Source organism: Papilio machaon, chromosome 25, assembly GCF_912999745.1.
Source record: "Papilio machaon chromosome 25, ilPapMach1.1, whole genome shotgun sequence".
NCBI lineage: Eukaryota > Metazoa > Arthropoda > Insecta > Lepidoptera > Papilionidae > Papilio > Papilio machaon.
Genome location: NC_060010.1, coordinates 2272073 through 2295081, shown reverse-complemented (window position 1 = coordinate 2295081; position 23009 = coordinate 2272073). Strand labels below are relative to the sequence as shown.

Genomic DNA, 23009 nt, shown 5'->3' with positions numbered 1-23009 from the left:
ATGGCGGACCAGAGTTTAGTAGGCGTTCTTGACTTCCTCAGGGCTAAGTTCCCTGATGCGTTCAAGGCGTTAACCGCCTCCTTATTGGAATCGGAATCCGGGGCCCCCGCAGTGCCTCCTAAATCGCTCGACTCGACGCCATCAACCACCGACACTGAGGAGATGGAGTTGGACTCCCCCTTGTCCCCTGAAAACCCCGACGATGCAGGCGGCTTGTTCACGGAGGTGAGGAACAAGAAGAAGCGCAAGAAGCGCTCTTCCCCCGCTCCCTCGTCGGCTTCATCATCGTCCCGATCTCCCGTGCCTCAGAAGGCGCCGCGCCCATGTCCACAGCTCGAACCCGGATCTTCCCAGCCGGTTCAAATCCCAGCCCTCATGGCTATCCCCGTGGAAGCTACTCAGCCACCGTCGGCTGTCCGTTCGGCTCCCCCAGCAGCCCGCGCGCTGCTTGACAAAAAACCTCCGCCCATTTAAATCCAAGCCCAGGACAAGTGGCCGATGATCCAATCGGCTATGTCCAATAAGTTTAAGGTCGTCGCTTCAGCGACAGCCCAAGGCATTAGGATGCAGCTGGAGACCGCCGAGGCCTTCAGATTCGTAACCCGCTTCCTCCAAGAAAAGGAGGTGTATTATCATACGTACACGCTCGCCGATGAACGTATCCTTAGAGTGGTGATCAAGCGCATCCCTAAGGAAATCCCCGTCGTAGATATCGTCCAGTCTCTTAAAGATCAAGAATTTCCGGTCATTAGCGTCTTCCGCATGACCAACAGGCGCACTAAATTGCCTATGGATTTGGTACAGGTACACTTAGACCTGTCGCCCGAAGTAAAGGCCATTTTTGACGTAAAGTCAATCTGTGGCCTTAGCGGGCTACTAGTTGAACCGCCACGCAAAAATGGCCTACCCGGTCAATGTCACAAATGCCAGTTGTACGGGCACTCGGCCCGCAACTGTTTTGCCCGTCCTAGGTGCGTTAAGTGCTTAGGCGACCATGGCACATCGGATTGTACAAGGCCGAAAGACAAATCATTATTAGAGGCTTTCGGGAAGCCTGCATGCGTCCTTTGCCGCGGTGATCATACCGCCAACTATCACGGATGCCCGAAGGCACCAAAGCGAATCCAATCGCAACCCCAGCGACCGTCGCGACGTCTAACGCTTCCGATACCGTCAGTCAACGAATTTCCACCTCTTCAACCATCGTGGAAAACTAACACCCCCGCATGGGGCAGTAACAGGCCCACCGCTAGCGCACTCGCGCACAATACATCTACCGCGCCCATTGCTAAACCGGTACCAGTCAAGCCGGTGGCAATGCCTACGCCACCTAAAACGACAGGGAATCCGTTTGAATCCCTCAATCGTCTTTCAGGCCTCAACATGGAGGAAGTCTTAACGTTCGCCGACGAATACGAAAAGGCGTCAGGAAATATAGGCACCCGACTGTACTTGATTAAGAAGTACAAGCACATCGTCAGTGCTCTCGAACACAATTAGGCTTTCCGATGGCTGCAAACGCGTTAAATAATTGTAGTCATCCGCCCCTCGCGCATAATAATGGCAGAGTCAAACCGCGTTCAATTATCGTAGCTTTTTTCAACTCGAACGGTGTTAGGAAACAACGCGACGAAATTCATAACTTCCTTCGCGATCATCAAGTCGACGTGTTACTCGTGCAGGAAACCTTTCTCAAACCGGCTATGAGGGACCCGAAAGTCTCTAATTACAATATCGTTAGAAATGATAGGACCGGCGCCCCAGGCGGTGGCACTGTCATTTACTATAAAAAATCCCTGCATTGTGTACCGATTGACACGCCCGCGTTAACGCACTTAGAGGCCTCGATCTGTCAGCTAGCCATGACTGGCCATGCCCCCATTACGATAGCTTCGGTCTACCTTCCTTGTAGATCAAGCTCAACCATCATACGCTCCGACTTTGAATCGCTTCTATCTATCGGAGGAGCCACCATCCTTGCTGGTGATTTCAATAGCAAACACATTCGATGGAACTCTACCAGAATCAGTAAACGCGGCCGTAAGCTTGACTCACTCTCGGACTTACTTGATTTTGAAATCATAGCGCCACTAGAGCCCACTCACTACCCCCACATACTGGGACACACTCCGGATGTGCTTGATATTGCAATCATCAAGAATATTAACCTAACCTTACGTAATATTGAGGTGATACATGAGCTTCACTCAGATCACCGACCAGTTTTGCTACAGCTAGGGCCCTCTGCACCGGCTGACCCCCCAATGAAGACTGTCGTTGACTGGCACAAACTTAGTGCCAGGCTCAAAGATATTAACTCCCCACATCTAAACGACATCCCCGACATAATTAATTCTGATAACGATATGGATGTCGCGATCGGCTCTCTAACAAGTCATATCCAAACCGCCATCAAGGACTGCTCAAGGCAAATGCCAGAGTCAGACAATCAACGCTGGGCACTACCACCAGATGCCAGAGACTTGTTGAGACGCAAGAACGCGGCTACCCGAGCTCACGATTTGTATCCCACTGAATCGAACCGAAAACAGCTACGTAAATTACAGCGTGAAGTAAAAACACGCATAGCTGCCATCCGGAACGAACGATGGGATTCAACGCTTCGAAATATAAAGCCATCACATTTAGCATTCTGGAAGCTTCCCAAGTCACTTAAAGGCGACACGTACTCAACGATGCCGCCATTGTCGCGCCCAAATACAACACCAGCTATGCTGGACGAAGAGAAAGCCGAATGTCTTGCAGACAGCCTCGAGGCCCAGTGTTCCCCCAGTAGCCTACCGGTCGACCCTGACCACCTACGGCGGGTGGACAGCGAGGTCGACCGGAGGAAAAACGAACCCCTTCTCGACTCAATTCCTCCGGTTACTAGCGACGAAGTCGAGAAAATAATTAAAAATCTACGTCCACGTAAAGCTCCCGGCTCAGATGGCATCACCAATAGGGTGGCGAAACTATTTCCAATTGCCATTATACAACTTCTCGTAGCCATTTATAATGCGGCAATGACCAAAGGCGTCTTTCCCAGCGAGTGGAAGGACGCTGAAGTCATAGGGTTCCTCAAACCCTCAAAGCCGCCTTCCAATCCCACGTCTAATCGCCCCATAAGCCTTCTCAAAACCTTTGGGAAGATTTATGAACGATTAATATTAGCACGCCTTCGCACCTTTATGGACACAAAAGGCATGCCTATTGCAGAACAGTTTGGCTTTCGCGCCAAACATTCATGCACCAATCAAGTGCACCGCATCACGGAGCACATACTTGTCAAACGCCAACGTGGCCTTAGCACCGGAGCTATCTTCCTCGACGTAGCGAAAGCGTTCGATAAAGTATGGCACAACGGGCTTATATACAAGCTATATGAGTACGGAGTACCCGACCGTCTCGTATGCATAATACGAGACTTCCTAAGTAATCGCACGTTTCGCTACCGCGTCGAGGGAGTGTGCTCACAATTGCACCCCGTTCGAGCCGGGGTGCCCCAAGGTTCGGTGTTAGGGCCAGTTCTCTTTACCCTATACACCAATGACATTCCCCGCGTACACGGTGTAGAGCTAGCTCTATTCGCCGATGACACCTGCGTATACACATCTGGTCGTTCCCCCGATGCTATATGTCGACGTCTCCAAACCGCTGCCAACACGTTAGGTGCTTGGTTTCGGAAATGGAGGATCGAAATTAATCCTAGCAAAAGCGCGGCACTATACTTTTCACGCCAGAAAGGTGCTGCTCTTCCGTCCATTAAACTCATGGACAGCCCAATACCTTGGGAAGACCAAGTTAAATACTTAGGTGTCACACTTGACACTAAACTTAACTTCTCCGCTCACGTGACCCGGGTCAGGAACCGCGCGGCTTTCATCCTAGGTCGTCTTTCCGCGTTAATTAATAGAAAGAGTAAAATGTCCCTTCGGAACAAGGTGACACTTTATAAATCAGTAGTTCGTCCCGTCATGACGTATGCTAGTCCGGTATTCGCGCACATCGCCCCGAAACAAATACATCGACTTCAGGTGATTCAGAATAGATTCTTGCGCAGAGCCACGGGAGCCCCGTGGTACATGCGCAACAGCAATCTTCATATAGACTTGGACTTGCCCACCATTGCCCAACACCTGAAGTTGGCGTCGCGTCGTTATTTTGACTCTGCCGTCGGTCATCCAAATCCGCTAGTTGTAGGTGCCGCCACCTACAATCCAATCGCGCTCGGTAAGTTTCGTCGGGATTATCGCAGACCTAGGCACGTTCTTGACTTTCAAGACGATGCAATTACTATCGCCCAGGCTAAGCTCAAACATCACAAACAGATCACACGCCGCAGTCGCTGTCGGCTGCGACAATCATTCTCGCGATACGGCCTCATAGCAGGCAGGTTTTCACCTATTAATAGTAGAAGCGTTGCTGGAGTTTCTTCCGCCACTTCTTCTCCCAGCGCTAACGCTTTCCGAAGTGGTAGTAATGTTAGCTGTATTAATAATAGCAATCAGATAATAGCAACCGATCAAGCCGAGGTTCGGCCCTCTCGGGCACCCTTGAATCGGAATGCTAAACGCGTAATGAGTGACAGCCCAAGCCGAGGTCCCCTCTCGGGGGCCCTTGCGCCCAGTCACTCCATGGAGCGTCCACCGAAGCGACCTAAGAGCTCGGTGACCTCCCAATCCGGTAATAATAACGAAGTAACAGCCCGAGCCGAGGCTCCTGAGGGAGCCCTCGAGCCCAGTTACTCATAAACGAGGTTTAGGCTAAGCGCCATCTGCGCCCGGCCACCTCAAGCCCGGTGAAGCTGTAAATGCCTCTTCAAGGCAAACAGTGACGACTCAGTCACAAAAAAAAAAAAAAAAAAAAAAAAAAAAAAAAAAAAAAAAAAAAATTAAAATGTTCGAGGTTCCGATCAGTTCAATTATCGGGGTTCCTTCATCCTGTGGAAAGTCCCCGGAGACAAGGACGGAAAGCATCATATTATATGGTGGATTCAGGCCGGGTTCGGTATATATGATGTATACCTTAGTATAGCTTGGCGACCGTCGCCACGGCAAGCGTCGCCAACTCAACGATTCGGTTTACAAGTGATCCTATAGATGTTTCACATCAAAAAAGCGGGCGCCGCAACGATGTCACCCTGGGCGCCGGAAATACTAAAACCGGCCCTGGATGGATATGTGTGAGCTATACATTGATAGTATATTATAAACAGTTAAATCGAATTTATTATATGTCATAATTTTTATATGAGCCCTCATTAAATTTTTATTGTGACGTTTCCTGCGTCGAGCAGTAAATCAGTTGACTGTTGACTCATATTATTTTATATGTTCTCTAATAAGGTCAATGAACACATAAAATAAAGTAAGATATGACTAATCCAAATGGTTCGTGACCATTTGAGATGTAGCCATTTCTTTTATCCCTTTTCCGATCATCTTTTCTTGGGCATTTATCTATACTTTATTTATTTCACCTTATTTATTTTTATTTTACCATTGTTTCTATTTTATTTCCGTCAGTTTTCTTTTCGATATATCAGAAATGACAATTATGTTTCACCAGTGGGAAAACCTTGTAAATAGTTATTTGTTAGATTTAGTAATCTTTATCGAAATACATATTTCATTTTCATTTTTATAAAGTAACTAGCAGTTACCCGCGACTTCGTTCTCGTAGAATTAAAACATCAAGTAATAAATATAGCCTATGTCAACGAATAATAGTGTGGCACAACGAAAGAATTTTACAAATCAGTTCAGTAGTTGCAGAGCTTATTCATTGCAAACAAAAATAATCTTGATAATATAAAAATATATAGGTAATAAATACTGTATAAATATCAATTAGACTTATAACGATCTCAGTAAGAGCAAGGTTCAGTGACAAAGTCGGGAGTAAGGAACAACAATAAATCGTGAAGTTGAAACTCGCGCCAGCAAATCTAAATCACTAAAGCATTCCGCAACTTTTGTTGGCAAACTGTGACCATTACTTGCGATTCTTGTTAAATGGCTTAAGGCTTGGCAGTGACCTTTATATAAGTAGATTATATGTTTTAAAATGAAGACGGCTACAATTTAAAATTTATTATTCAATAAAATATCTAGTTAGTCAATCTCTATCAAAAGAGAAAACTTATTAGGTAATTTGTTTCTATTATTTATTAAATCAAAAATGTACTAGTATTATTACCACAATAACAGTCTTTGAATGGTTATGGGCGTAAATTAGTGCAGATTTTGTAAAATTAATGTGAAAAGAAAAGATGACAATTTTTTTTTTTAATAAAGTCGAACTACTACTATTCCGACATAAAAAATAATACTCAAGATTTAAGAAACAATCACAATATTTTTTTATTATTTGTATGTGTATGAATTTATTTTTAGCGATTTCTTTTTAATATCAGAAAAGATATAGGTTAACCATTAACGTACAAAATATTTCGTAATACAGAATACGAAATTTTATTACGAATATAATTCCGGATACGTGATTTGAAGGTTCAGTGGATACGTTCTCGTAACTTAAGATCGTAAATAAGATTGTATCGGAAGTAATCACATAATGTGACATATAACCTACTGACATATTTACATATACAAAGTTTCCATTTTGTATGTATCATATCTTCCTAGACCCTTTCCCTGTTCGTAGGGACAGCACAAGATTGGAACAAGCTACCTTCAAGAGTAGAGACTAGCGTGTCTCACCTTTCGACATCTCCACTTAATATGATATTGGACATTTAAAGTGCTGGTTAAGGGATTACACATTAAATATATTTAAAATAGAAAACGGAAATCATTTAAATTTCGTTTAGTTTGGCTGAAAAGAAATTTAAAATGGTATAAAGATTGTTATAAATGTCAGTGAAGAGAAGCGTAGCGTTTCTTTTTGTGCAAACAGTAGAAAACATGTCGATTGCAATTTGCTTCGGTTCATCGAAATCGTCAACTATTGTTCCATAAAACGAAGTATCGGAAAAGTTTGACCCAGTTTAAAATCTCGCAAGTTCAGATGCACAGGCGGAATAAGTGACTGCCAATTTAGAGTCGCATTTGTAATCTGAAATCTAAAATTGTTATTAGTATTATTTTCCGAATTGACATGAGCATAATGTAAATATATATAGGTAGAGATAATATGAATGTACATACATATGTACGCTTGTCTGTACGATTTTAACCGCCTTTAGCATAAGGCGATTTGTACACAAGGCAATATACAAATGTATGAAAATCTTCGGAAACCCGGCGATTTTATTCACTAAGCGACTTACATAATATAGTGTCATAAATCTTGGTACACAGGCACGCGTCGTTGGCATTTTATTATTTTGTTGCCAAAGCCGGTCACTCGCAACCTTTCTCGCAAAAAAGTCGCCGTGATTATCAAGGTGGTAGAGAAAATCTTATTGGAGATATCTTTTTACCGAATCGGCGACTCGCGTCGAGGATTCAATGTTGTGTGAACGGAGCGCGCGTAACGATGCTCGCGACGCAATGATACAATATTTCGAAGATTACGTACAAAGGGGCTAAATGTATTGATTGATCTTTGAGAGTGAGATGTAATTCAAATCCATCGTTTGTACAACCCACTGCTACCTAACTGGTTATTTGTTAAGAATGGGCGGAGTTTGTCTTGTTGCAAGAAACAAGACAATCTTTCTGAAAGTTGAACACCGCGAGGAGCCCTGACTGTACATAACGTGGATCGAACCCAGGGCCCATAAATAGCAAGTCCAGTACTTAAAAAGCTGTAGCTGATCGATACGTAATAGATGCTTCCTTTTTTCCAACCCATCAATAATATAAAACGTCGTTTTACCTTTTACGAAGTCAAATCTTTTGTGTTGTAGGGACGCATTTAACATTAATGTAGGCTCGGAATCCTGGGCGCGTTACTTACAGATATTAAAAATTCCCTTGAACAATAAATACGAAAAACAAAAAGCAGATAATATAAAGGTATATATAATTTATATTATCGTCTTTATTAAAATTTGTCTTTTTTAAAGTAAAAAGCTTTTTAAAATAAACATGAAAATGCGAAAAGCAAAATATTTGAAAAAAGAGACTTCGCTCAGTATTGATTGCTTAAAACTTAACTAGCAGCCTATGTGTTCTTCCAGACCATGTTCTAGATCAATGCCAAATTTCTGCGAAGAAATTCAAAGATATGTGTGAAGTCAACTGACCCACTTATTTATACAATATTTAGAGTGGTTGACTAAGACCTAGTCACCCAGTCACAGTAACATGGGTTGTCTTTGAGTCTATCGATAGATGATAACATTAGTATACAGTACTACAGGTATAAGTTCAAACATTGCTACAATAGGCAAAACTAATACTACAATTTTGTTAACTGTTGCGAATTGCTTAACGATCAAATCGATTCATTGTTTTAACTCAACGTAATCGTTTTGGGGCTTTTAACTCCGTTCAGTGAACCAGAATATGTGCCATAAATTGTCCTTAAAGCTAAGACCTATTTCCACTAGAGAACTAACCGCACGCATGCCCCGCGCGACCCCTTTTTTGTGGGAAATGTTACTGACGCAACCGTGACTGATATCGAAAAAAAAACAATTTCAAACAAAATGCATTCAAAAGTACCATAAAAAACAATCTCAAACAAAATACACTAAAAAGAAACAAAATAATGTCATGAAAACTTCTTTCTTTCTTTCTTCTCTCTTTCAAAAACCCTCTAAACTCTAAAGAAAGTTCTCTTCTTTCTTGTAACATGTCTATATTGTATAATTATTGTTATTTCGCAGTCGGTGTCGGCCGAAGTAAATAGATGAAATTTTATATTTGAGATGTATTAGACATACTTACGTTTATGTCCCTACTTAGGCCGAAACCGACTCCAAAATAACAATAATTATACAATATAGACATGTTACAAGAAAGAAGAGAACTTTCTTTAGAGTTTAGAGGGTTTTTGAAAGAGAGAAGAAAGAAAGAAAGAAGTTTTCATGACATTATTTTGTTTCTTTTTAGTGTATTTTGTTTGAGATTGTTTTTTATGGTACTTTTGAATGCATTTTGTTTGAAATTGTTTTTTTATGTTACTTTTGAGTGAATTTTGTTTGAAATTGTTTTTTTACGTTACTTTTGAGTGCATTTTGTTTGAAATTGTTTTTTTTAAGTTACTTTTGAGCGCATTTTGTTTGAAATTGTTTTTTTTTAAGTTACTTTTGAGCGCATTTTGTTTGAGATAGTTTTTTTTGTTTTGAAGTCGGCTATTTTTTTTTCTTAAAATGTTTGTTTTATTTCTCAATTTTTAGTGAATTTGAAGTTTAATTACAAATTTCCTTAATACGTATAAGGACATAAATAAGACAAATAAAGAAAAGGACTTTCCTATTTAATATGTGTGTACTTCAATTCAAAAACTAATTTAGAATACACCAGATAACCACTTATCCTTTAAACAATGAAATAATTATCAAAATCGGTATACAAATTGAAAATTAACGAACTAATACATCGTAGCGTGCCTTTAATTTAGTCCAGCCGCGCGCCGCAGTAGCATTTTTCGAATGCGCGTAGTTTTTAATAATTTAATATCTTCCAAACTATTGATCAGAATTACATAGTTTAAAGGCTAATGTAATCTGCATTTAATACTCTAGCCATCAAACATATTTATTTGGATAAGGATTCATATCGAATATAATATAATAGCGCCGTAAGCTTACGACGCTGTTTTTCGTGTGCAATTTAATCGAAGTTTGTTCATAATAACATGGTTTTTGTGAGACATCCATAGATGATAGATATATGCCACCTGAGACTTTTATTTAGCAAATTTAAGGATCTATAATTACTCGATACATCATTTTAATGTAGGTCATATAGTTTGACCTACGTAAGCCCAGAAAGCAAATTTGTGCTATTCATTGTAACGCGATGTAGCATTTTTCGTTTCCGCGTAATTTTATTCTTACGATATCTCCTAAACTATTAGACAGAATGATATAGTTTCAATTGCAAATATAATCTACATTAAATTCTCTTGATAATGAACATATTTATTTACATAAGGGTTAATACTGAACTTGAATAATAGCGTCGGAAATAGGGCATGAATTTAATTAATGTTTCTAAAGAAAAAAATGGTTATTGTGAGAAAACTATAAAAGATAGATATATGCTATCGCGGACTTTTATTTAGCACATTTAAAGAGCTACAATTCGCCATACATCATTTTTATGTAGGTCCTATAGTTTAGCCTACGTAAGCGCTGAAAGCAAAAATGTCCCTAATTTCCGCAACAAATTTTGAAGCTATATTCAAAATCTACTAGTCTTCTAGTTATTTAAAAAAAAAAACAAAAAAATGGGACCCACCTGCAAGCACTTCCTTTCGATTAAAATAATTTTTATCAAAATCGGACCACCAGGGGCCGAGTTTCGCGGTAACACACATAAAAAAAAAAAAAAAAAAATACAGTCGAATTGATAACCTCCTTCTTTTTGAAGTCGGCTAATGATGGTCCCATTTATGCGTAGTGAGAAAAGGGTCTAAAATCACGAGTGCTAACTCCACCTTTCTGTACAAGCCATTACATAGCCATTACGTTTTGTAGTTCCAACGAACCGTTTTATTTGAACACGATCAAATTCATGCCTTTTACGACAGTGTAATTCAATTATAGCTTCCTAATCATGGGTTTCTGAGACCAAAATGTTTGTATCCTTGCGTCGTAGCGAGTATCGCGTTGCGTGCACGTTTGCTTCGCCATCTTGAAATCGAAGCGACTTTCATCACGACGTTCTTGGTAAACAGGCGTTCGACTGGTTTGGACAAATAAGGCATGCGTACACGAACGAACGTAAATCGTATTAAAAAGACGATTTGCGACGCGTGCTGTGTACGAACCATTATGACATTGTGTTGCGTAAGTCACTTAGCGACTATTTTCTTCGGGTTTCGAAGATTTCCGTTGCCTTGTGTACGGAGGACCTAAGTTATATAAACTTGTATGTTATAAAATTTTACATTGTACTTAGGCAATGCCTTACTTATAAAGTTTCTTATTAATTTATTATTAACAAATTTACCAATAATTTGTCAATAATTATTAATTCGAAAACTATGAGTATTTTGGGATTCCAATTACAGGTTTTAAGCATGCAAATAATTTTTAACAATTATTATGAATTTAAATATTATCTTACAGTCGCTAAGTCCCTTAGTGAAGATTTACTTTATTACATCAAAACTAAAAATCTTTAGTGACCTTAAATGTCGTCTAGTATGGCAGTTGGCGACAATGATTAATTTTTGGAATTTTTTAGTCATTTATAAAAAGAATAAATTACAAAAATCGCTAAAATAGATAAACAAATATAAAAATTTATATTTTTATTAAAATTATTAAATGTAATAAATTATTATTTTCAATAAAACCGCATTAACTTTGAACGTTATTCGCAATTTACAAGTCATGAAAAATGGTCGAGTCTCGGTTTCGTAAGTAAATTACGCGTTTACTTTTACCTTCAAAAATATATACGTTTCGTGAAATCCAGGGTGTTTACGAGAAAAATATTAGCTGATGTTAATGCTTTGTTATTTTATATTGAATAGAACAATTGATAATGTAGGACAAATAAATATTTTATGCAAATTATTCATAAATCAACAACTAACAACTGAATGGATGTTTAGTAAGGGCCTTTGTACACAAGACAACGTACATCTTCGCGTCACGATTATCGCGTTGCGCGCGCTCCGTACGCACAAGGTTCATTCGTCGACGCTTGTTGTCTAATTGGTCAATACTGCACAGCTACATTAACACTGTATAGATTTGCTCTTCCATCTTGAACTTTTAACTAAAGAGTGTCTATTAATAGAGTAATACATTAAATGTTGAAACCTGTTGACGCCCGGGACAATTTTAAGTAATTACGATCGTTTGATTACATTTCAGTATTATCAGAGAATTATATCATTTTTACATTAATACTGATTGAAATTCTCTAAGCTCTTCTCTCATCCCAACATTTCCGGGGTAACACGTACGCTCAATGTCGTAAGCGCAGTGAGGGGGTACTATCCGACGACACTATCAAATTATCCGACATTTGCTTGGACACGCTACATTTGTTCCGACGATAAAATACCGCGCTAAGCTTGTATTTTTCATCACGTCCTCGTCAGCGGAATAGAATTTATATAATCGGATATAGGAAAGATAAATCCACATTACTATATAACGGAAATATATAAAAAACGAAGAATATAAATATAATTTATTTACCTCTATATAAAATAAAAGCTAACTATTACATCTGTACTGTAAATAATATTGTGTATTCGTTAATTGTACTAGATACTTAACGAACGGAGTTTTTCTGATCAATTTTTATTGCTGCCTAGTTTAAGACATTAGCTGAATATGTTTTACTTTCATTTCTTAAAATCATATCGGGTAAAACTAATCTATATAATAATAAGAGTCGGTTTCTGAGACCAATATCCTTGTATAAAACATATCATCATCCCTGTTATTAGTTTTGACAAAACAGAATAAACAATATGTTTAAAACAGGGACTTTTGTCTTAGAAACTAGCGATAAGAAGTGAGCCTGATTTACTTCACACCTATAACAGTCTGGGTAAAAATACGAATCGAAAGACACATTTCAAAATCGCCACATCCATACAAAACATGACAAAAATATTATCCTTCCGACAACCGCTACAAAAATGTAGCTAATTTTTACTTAACATTTACGTAATATTTTCAACGCCGCGCCGCCTACATGTAACAATTTGAAACAAGTTTATATCAGACGTGGTGCAGGCGTCAGTGTTAATCTAATTTTTAAAACGTTTCGCTCGAACGTGCTATGTTGATTTTTGCAATTTCCAAAAGTTCACTGAAAAAGTATTTTGTAAAATTGATAAAAAGGTTTTACATTACAAATGTAAGATGATTATATGTTTATTATATGTATAATGCTTTGCTGCTTTGCTCTGTTCCATATAAAAAAACTTTATAAACACACAAACTTTACATCACAAAAAACAATTTCAAACAAAATGCACTCAAAAGTAACGTAAAAAAACAATTTCAAACAAAATTCACTCAAAAGTAACATAAAAAAACAATTTCAAACAAAATGCCTTCAAAAGTACCATAAAAAACAATCTCAAACAAAATACACTAAAAAGAAACAAAATAATGTCATGAAAACTTCTTTCTTTCTTTCTTCTCTCTTTCAAAAACCCTCTAAACTCTAAAGAAAGTTCTCTTCTTTCTTGTAACATGTCTATATTGTATAATTATTGTTATTTCGCAGTCGGTGTCGGCCGAAGTAAATAGGTGACATTTTATATTTGAGATGTATTAGACATACTTACGTTTATGTCCCTACTTAGGCCGAAACCGACTCCAAAATAACAATAATTATACAATATAGACATGTTACAAGAAAGAAGAGAACTTTCTTTAGAGTTTAGAGGGTTTTTGAAAGAGAGAAGAAAGAAAGAAAGAAGTTTTCATGACATTATTTTGTTTCTTTTTAGTGTATTTTGTTTGAGATTGTTTTTTATGGTACTTTTGAAGGCATTTTGTTTGAAATTGTTTTTTTATGTTACTTTTGAGTGAATTTTGTTTGAAATTGTTTTTTTACGTTACTTTTGAGTGCATTTTGTTTGAAATTGTTTTTTTTAAGTTACTTTTGAGCGCATTTTGTTTGAGATAGTTTTTTTTGTTTTGAAGTCGGCTATTTTTTTTTCTTAAAATGTTTGTTTTATTTCTCAATTTTTAGTGAATTTGAAGTTTAATTACAAATTTCCTTAATACGTATAAGGACATAAATAAGACAAATAAAGAAAAGGACTTTCCTATTTAATATGTGTGTACTTCAATTCAAAAACTAATTTAGAATACACCAGATAACCACTTATCCTTTAAACAATGAAATAATTATCAAAATCGGTATACAAATTGAAAATTAACGAACTAATACATCGTAGCGTGCCTTTAATTTTGTCCAGCCGCGCGCCGCAGTAGCATTTTTCGCGTAGTTTTTAATAATTTAATATCTTCCAAACTATTGATCAGAATTACATAGTTTAAAGGCTAATGTAATCTGCATTTAATACTCTAGCCATCAAACATATTTATTTGGATAAGGATTCATATCGAATATAATATAATAGCGCCGTAAGCTTACGACGCTGTTTTTCGTGTGCAATTTAATCGAAGTTTGTTCATAATAACATGGTTTTTGTGAGACATCCATAGATGATAGATATATGCCACCTGAGACTTTTATTTAGCAAATTTAAGGATCTATAATTACTCGGTACATCATTTTAATGTAGGTCATATAGTTTGACCTACGTAAGCCCAGAAAGCAAATTTGTGCTATTCATTGTAACGCGATGTAGCATTTTTCGTTTCCGCGTAATTTTATTCTTACGATATCTCCTAAACTATTAGACAGAATGATATAGTTTCAATTGCAAATATAATCTACATTAAATTCTCTTGATAATGAACATATTTATTTACATAAGGGTTAATACTGAACTTGAATAATAGCGTCGGAAATAGTACATGAATTTAATTAATGTTTCTAAAGAAAAAAATGGTTATTGTGAGAAAACTATAAAAGATAGATATATGCTATCGCGGACTTTTATTTAGCACATTTAAAGAGCTACAATTCGCCATACATCATTTTTATGTAGGTCCTATAGTTTAGCCTACGTAAGCGCTGAAAGCAAAAATGTCCCTAATTTCCGCAACAAATTTTGAAGCTATATTCAAAATCTACTAGTCTTCTAGTTATTTAAAAAAAAAAACAAAAAAATGGGACCCACCTGCAAGCATTTCCTTTCGATTAAAATAATTTTTATCAAAATCGGACCACCAGGGGCCGAGTTTCGCGGTAACACACATAAAAAAAAAAAAAAAAAAAAAAAATACAGTCGAATTGATAACCTCCTTCTTTTTGAAGTCGGCTAAAAACAAATAATCATGAATTTTATGAATTATACGCCATGAAATGTCAACACATTGTGTAAAATTAAAGTCGATTTTGAAATACGAAATTATATTTACACATTTCCCTGGCTGGAATTTTATAAACATGTGTTTTTAATTAGTCTGTGATTACAGTCTTAGAGTTAAATTGTTTAGATGAATTTGTTGTTATTTCTCTTTTTTATTGAATTCGACTGTAGTCGAGTATGCTATTGTTTTCTTTACAAGAGAAATTCATACAATAGCCATTCCACTTCCTGAAAGCTGGTTTTTAATGTTGTCGTTAGTTATATAATATTACAAATTGCCGGGACGTGTTTCCGTCCTTTTGTAGACGGATCATAGAACTAACATATATCATATTGTGACAAAAACAAAATGTTGTGTAATTTATTATTAGCAAAATTCCCGGATTTGCAGTCGCGAATTTTGGCTGTGAATTGCAGTCTACCTTTTCCATATTGAAGTTAAGAAAATTTATTGCAAATACAAAGATTAAATGTATTTTATAACTCCGAAATACTTTAATGATTAACACCCGCCCTCTTCTTTTATACCAAAATAACTCAATTCAAATTCGATGAATGCGTCCCTTCGGTACGTGACTAAATTAATAAATATTTTTACGCACAATTCTCAATGCGACATATAAAAAAGATGCCTGCTTTTTAATAAAGTTACGTACGTAACTGGTCCTTCTAAATTTATTTAAGGCCATGTAAAAATATATAAGAGATTCAGGTTCAAACCTCCATTATTTTTTAATCTTTTTTTTTCTTAATTTGTCATACTAAATAATTGACTAACCACTCTGACAAAATTGATTATGAATATGTCAATTAGTAAGATTCTCATCTGGAGAGAAGGATTGCGAAAAAGGTGACATGATTAAAGGTAGGCAACACATCTGCATTTGCGGATTTCTATGGGCAATGGTCGCCTCGCTATTTCGGCGAATTCAGGTCGCCGTTTGCTCGTTTGCCACTTTTAATATAAAAAAATATATAAATGGCTAAATACTCACGTATCTATCCGGTTACGACTCGTAATTAGTCGGTACCGACGACGCCCTTCTTTAGGGTGAGTGCGACTGGTATAATTTCGCGGACGCGGCACGTCGCTGAGTGTTTAGCCTTTTATATATTACTATACGAAGAATCTATTTACGATTACGTAACGCTACAAAAGTCAGTTTTCGCTTCATCTGTGTAGAGTGAGAATTGACTTGAATGTACCGTAACAAGAACACGTATAAATCTCACCCACTCTGATCTACTGAGATAGAATGCAACCAACAAAATAATGTAACAGACAAACTGCTACCTATTCATCTTTGCCTGTGTTTTATAGCCGAATTCGACATGCTTTGCAATGCTAAAGTCAAAATCTATATATATAAAAGAAAGTTGTGTTAGTTACACCATTTATAACTCAAGAACGGCTGAATCGATTTGACTGAAAATTGGTGGGCAGGTAGCTTAGAACCAGGAATAGGACATAGGATAATTTTTACCCCGTTTTCTATTTTTTTTTATTCCGCGCGGACGGAGTCGCGGGTAAAAACTAGTATTGTCTAAATTCTAAATCTTACTAATATTATAAATGCTAAAGTTTAGATGGATGGATGGATAGATGAATGTTTTAAAGTATCTCCGGAACGGCTCAACGGATCTTGAGAAAATTTGGCACAGATGTATAACATAATCTTGAAGAAGACATATGCTACTTATTACGTTTTTTTATTTCCACTCGGATGGAATCGCGTGCCAAAATCGACGCAAATTTTAGCTTTTCCCTAATTTACTTACGAGTAAATCAATATTTTAACTAAAGACAAATGTAAAAAAATTATTGCCACTAACTGTTTGATGGCCCAATTTACAGCTTCAGCATAGATATTGGTTACCCTGGTTACCCAAGGCAAAAGGTACTCTAAGCTCTAGACAGTAAAGTATATATTCCCATAACATTCATTAAACAACGTCATAATAGTGCATTGGACTACATAACTAAACATATCAAGGGGATTGGATTACAGAAACTTCGTAAAGCCAAAGTTGAAATTCAATAAGCAAGTTTGCTTCTAAATATTTATGAACAAGTTTAACATAATTGAGTTATGTCGAAGTACTTAGTTGCACTACAATATGTCATTTTAGAGTACGTTCACAAGATCTGCGGAATGTAAATCCTAAAAACTATTTCAGTTCAAATCATTTCTTTTAACATACAAAATCTAAATTCACACAAACAAAGCAGACAAAAGCTTACCTAATGTCTTTTCATATAATATTATATATTATCTATAAACCCTTTCAGTCACTTCTAAGACACTTTAGTACCCTTTTAAGCCTCCTCAAAGACAATTTTCCATGACACTAGTAAATCTGTTCAACGCGCAAGACAGGTGTGTCATTTGATATTAAACAAGACTTACCTGCTCCTAGGCAAACAACTTATTCTACCTTTTGAGATTATATACCTCCTCCTCCTCCTATAGAGGTAATATAGAGGGTGTACACAAAATACTTTGCAAAAAATTATATGTTCGTCCGATAATATCTAGGTACTTGCCACTATTTGATATACACTTGACATCACATATGTGGTTCACTAAAACAAGTTACATAAAAATTGATTTATTATTTAGTGGTAACTAAAAAAATATGATGTATGAAGTATCCAAAACATGATGTTATCTTACTAATATTATAAATGCGAATGTTTAGATGGATGGATGGATGTTTGTTTGAAGGTATCTCCAGAACGGCTCAACGGATCTTGATGAAATTTGGTACAGATTTAGAACATAGTCTGGAAGAACACATAGGCTACTTAGTTTTTTTTTTAATTCCGCGTGGAAGGAGTCGTGGGCGACAGCTAGTTTACCATAGATTATTTTTTATGAATGTATATTGTAAAAAAAATACTTTTTCATTGCAAAGCTTATCGGATTCTAGTATGACACTACTAGCTATTATAGATTAAAAATTTTCAGCAATAATTATACATCCTGGAAATTTAAAGAATTTTTTATAATACCTAAAGGTTTAAAGAAAAGGTTAAATTCTCAACATGCAATCCAAACGGCGCGTTTCTCTCTCGTACTTTTTTTTGACGTTAAGTACGAAAAGCAAAAAGGGTGAAATGTGGCAGTGGTTTTCTTAATGTCTCAAGTGGGTAATTTTATATTACTAAGTGTAATTTAGAATTCAATTTTGAATTAAAATACACGTTAGGTATATTAAAAGTTGTTCCTCATATCAATCTTTTAATTCTATTTATGAATGTTTGAAAAGTGCTAGTATAAATCATATTTTACGACTTCTTTATTTAAACCGATGTGATTAATTATTGTAAACTATCACGTTTGTATTTTAGATTTCGTTCGCTTTATTTAAAAAAGTAATAATATATAGGTAAAAGGTGTAGATAAATAAAAAGTAAATAACTTTTTCAAACCAACTTTTTGTAATCTCTATATTTTTACATATCGTTGCTCTGTTTAAAAATATAAATACATAGATAATAAGTGTACATAATTATGTATAAAAATTTATAAACATTATTACAGTTAATTGAATATTTAATTTATAAACCGCGCAATAAAACTTAACCATGCATAAATTGTTACATCCGCTTTATCTTGATAAATGAATATAGAAGGAAGGCGAAAGCAAGATAACTAATGACTGGATAAAGCCAAGTTTACGAGAAAACATCTCACAGGAATAAACGAGATTACGTTTCCAAGGAAAGTGAAAAAAAAGCATTCAATTATTTAGACAAAATAATGAAATTTTATTAACATACCCTAAATAAAAGGTCAAAACGGATACGTTATTATTGGATAATTTTCAATACGATTTCAATTTATTTCTGTGTGTGTATAGAGGTTTGAGGGTTAATCTTACTAATATTATAAATGGAAATGTTTAGATGGATGGATGAATAGATGGATGGATATTTATTTGAAGGTATCTCAACGGATCTTGATGAAATTTGATACAGATGTAGAACATAGTCTGAAAGAACACATTGGCTACTTATTACGTTTTTTAATTCCGCGCGGACGGAGTCGCGGGCTTCAGCTAGTTGTTTTATATTTTAAACTCTGAAAATGTTATTCGCATTCCTGCAAATCATGATTGCACTACAAACTGAGCCTTAAAAAAACAATTCACGATCGATTCCTATTGAATTGACATAAAAATATCGGATTGTTTCATAAATCCAAATTTGATAAAAACTTCAATTTAAAAACTGATACTTATTACGTATCATGATGATAGCAATGTATGTATTGCTATCATTCTGCACATGTCCATGTTAAGAATGTAAATTGACATGCCCTGAGCGCTTTTGAAAAAGCTCAACAATACAGTTCTTCCGTGAAGTTGGCTCCGCAAACTTACCGAGTTCTCGTTGAAATCGACCCGTATCTACCGTTGCAAATTCGTGACTGGAAAACTTAAACAAGGAGTGAACTACTCCAAAGAACTTGCACTAATGACGCTGCAGTTTGCTATTTAATGAGTCGAAATAGTTGTTAAAAATAATTTATAACTATGCAGGCCTATCTATTGGTCTTATCTATTGGAGTAAATGAAGTTTTGCAAAACCAATTTAAGACGATTATCAAGAATATGGAGGTGGTAAAGAATGTCACTACCAAGACAAACCCTACAAGTTTTCTTCTATTTATAATGTTGAATAACTCATGTTGTTATTATTTATTGTTAGTGCATTTTTACACCTTATGCGTCGAACCCACATGCTAAAGGAAGCCAGGAATATGATGAAGAACAAAGGTAAAGGAAAACGGAAAATATATGAAGTGTAACTGTACCGACCCTCAACTTACTTTCAAAAACCCACTAATATTCTTTATTAGCTTAGATTTTTGGATTTTTTACTACATAATAGTTTGCACTTTGTTTGTTTATACAACAGTGAATATATAATAAAACACGCATTTAATGTTGTAACCATATAATCTCTCTCATTCCCGCGTTAAACTCCATACAAAAATCCCCTCTCAAAGAGTATTTCAGTGACGTTCGGAAATTTGAACGCCACAGATTTAAATAATTCAAGCCTAGCTTAGGCTTGAATTATATAAGCTGTGGCGTCATTTGAAACTTAAAACGTTTAAAAGTAATTTAGTATCTGTCGTTACGTGGTTAAAATTCAATGAGCGCACATCATGTGGCATTAACATATCAAATTATGAAGCCACTAAACCTGATATGAATTGTATTAATAGCTTATATCAATTATGAAAAGCAAACAGGTTAGTAACAGAATTTATTTGACAAATGTTACGTACAATGTGGACAATTCGATGAAATAATAAATACCAGATTTCATCAAAATATTGCAATGATTATGACAGATTTATTTTTTTTACTTTAAGTACATCGATCAGAATGTTAGCCTTTTGGGCATCGCTTGATAGTGAGTTAAATATGCTAGTGATGTACCTACTAGTACTACCTTTGCACGGTTTTTGTCTGTCACATTTATGAATTTTTTAAAGACGAGAATTTGAGCAATCTAAGTTTATTACAGAGATACATAGTGTTGTATTTAGATTTAATTTTCATAGTTCTAAAAAAATAAACTTGTTTAATTTATTATGTACTATCTTTCTTCCGCGACTCTGTCCGTGCGGATTGAAAAAACTTAATTAGTAGCCTATGTGTTCTTCCAGACTATGATCTATATCTGTGCCAAATTTAATCAAGATCCGTTAAGCCGTTGGAGATACCTTCTAACAAACATCCATCCATACATCCATCTAAACTTTCGCATTTATAATATTAGTAAGATTATGGATAATTGTAACCGTTACGAACAACAAAACTAAGTTGGTTGTTTCAACTCTACAAATATATTAATGTATGTTGCCAAATGCTTAAATTAAAATGTTTATTGATATAGATTAAATTTAACCAACGTGTAATGCTCATTGATTACTATTAACATGTTCACAGGCAGAATGTTTTATGAATATATGAAAATAACCCTCGTAGCTGACCGACATGGACATTGATTTAAAATTAATTTCGTTAATGTATTCATATTATGTAACATACAATCAATTATCTTGTATACAGCATATTAATATTTTAACCAACTATATATCTCAAAAATACTAGCCTCTATACTACGTACTAGTTTGTCGCATTAAAGTACATATAAAACTCAAATTTGTATACGTCTTTGCAAATATATTACCGGCTCAAGGTCATTCACACACTGCGGTGTGCCTTCACCCACCATCCCTTTACTTTATCTTAAATTGTGTTCTGCACAGCGATTCCTGCGATGATCTGAGCTATCAAGATATTTGAAAACCTCTATATCTTGTTTGATATTCGTTTCTAAGGTGTGGTCGTTTTATATATGTATAGTCGGTGGAGTATGATGATTAGTAATCTCAGAATATACCTTTACATACTCCTTTGATAACTCTGATCTACTTGGCTTTTTATGTAGTATGTTTAAATTATTTTAAATAAGGAATGTCAGTATTATCTTCTTAAGATTGACGTATGTTATATTACATTAATTCCCTTAATATTCTCAAAGAAGTAACATGTCTAGTAATCTAAAATAACTGTTTAACCTTTGTATACATATTTAATAATGATCCAATATCAACTCAATTATATTCAATATGTTTAAGTTGGAATAAATATTTTCCTTATCAGTCCTTAAGTGTCTTTTTGGTTTGAAAGTGATCCCATTAGCAACATCTACCATTTCAAGAGAGTAAACCGCTATAGGTAGGCTTAAGACGAGATGGGTGGATGGCATGAAAAGTGACATGGTTAAGAAAGAAGTGACGAATGAATCAAGATGACGAAAACAGGTACACAGACTATACGTAAGTGGGAGAAGGACTGAGAGATGATGATGATGATCAGTGTTACATCAGTGCAATTTCATCGTTATATTCCTTGCGATTAGGTAGATTAAAAAGTAACAGTTGCTTTCTGAGACCAAAATCTCTGGATAAAACATATCGTAATCCATGTCACAATCTTTGACAAAACAGATTTTTTTTATAAGAGAAAGGGGCAAACGAGCAGCGGGAACACCAAGGTGTTCATCGACGCCCATTGACATCTGCAATACCAGAGGAATCGCAGATGCGTTGCCGGCCTTTGAGAAGATGATATGCTCGCTTCTTGAAGGACCCTAAGTCGGAAACCCACGGTAAAGCATTTAGGTAGTAAGAATGGATTATGTCTAGTATGGTATAAAATTATTTGTTGCTACACTTATTTAAGTATAATATTTTATAAGAAACTTGCTTCATAAATTTCGCTACATAAGCCATAAGAGTCTTACTTTTAAATAAATAACAAAATAAATAAAAAGGTGTTTCAATATTGGATTCAGCTGGGGCTTGTTTCATAAATATAAAACAACCTCTAAGTTGGCTAATTAAAATAAATCCAGTTAAAGTCTAGTTGAGCTAAATTTAAAAATAAATTACTTTAATAAGATTATTTTAAGACTATAGAATTTAAAAAAATCTTTATTAATAAATGCTTTTGGAAATGTTTGCATAATAAAATTTGTAACTTAAAAATAAATAAGAAAGTAAACGAAAACCTTAAAGAATTAAGTTGTTAAATGAAGAAAAAAAAATTCAAATTTCCAGTGTCGAAATCTAATATATAAAATTCTCGTGTCACAGTTTTCGTTCCCGTACTCCTCCGAAACGGCTTGACCAATTCTCATGAAATTTTGTGAGCATATTCAGTAGGTCTGAGAATCGGCCAACATCTATTTTTCATACCGCTATTCAGTTTTTTTTAACTGCGCGCGGACGGAGTCGCGGGCGACAGCTAGTACGTGTATAAAAACATATTGCTATCCTTCTCCTGTCGTTTAAGAAATATAGAGATAACAATACGTCTTTTAACAAGTCCTTAAAAAGTTGAAATTGGATGTAAAATTG

The 23009-nt window shown here is 35.8% G+C and overlaps 1 protein-coding gene across 1 annotated transcript; it reads left to right on the top strand.

The window, feature by feature from the left end:
* On the top strand, positions 1-474 carry LOC123722411 (lysine-rich arabinogalactan protein 18-like). The gene has a single exon (XM_045684117.1). The coding sequence runs from the start codon at positions 1-3 to the stop codon at positions 472-474; it is 474 nt and encodes a 157-aa protein (XP_045540073.1).
* Positions 475-23009: the final 22535 nt, after the last annotated feature.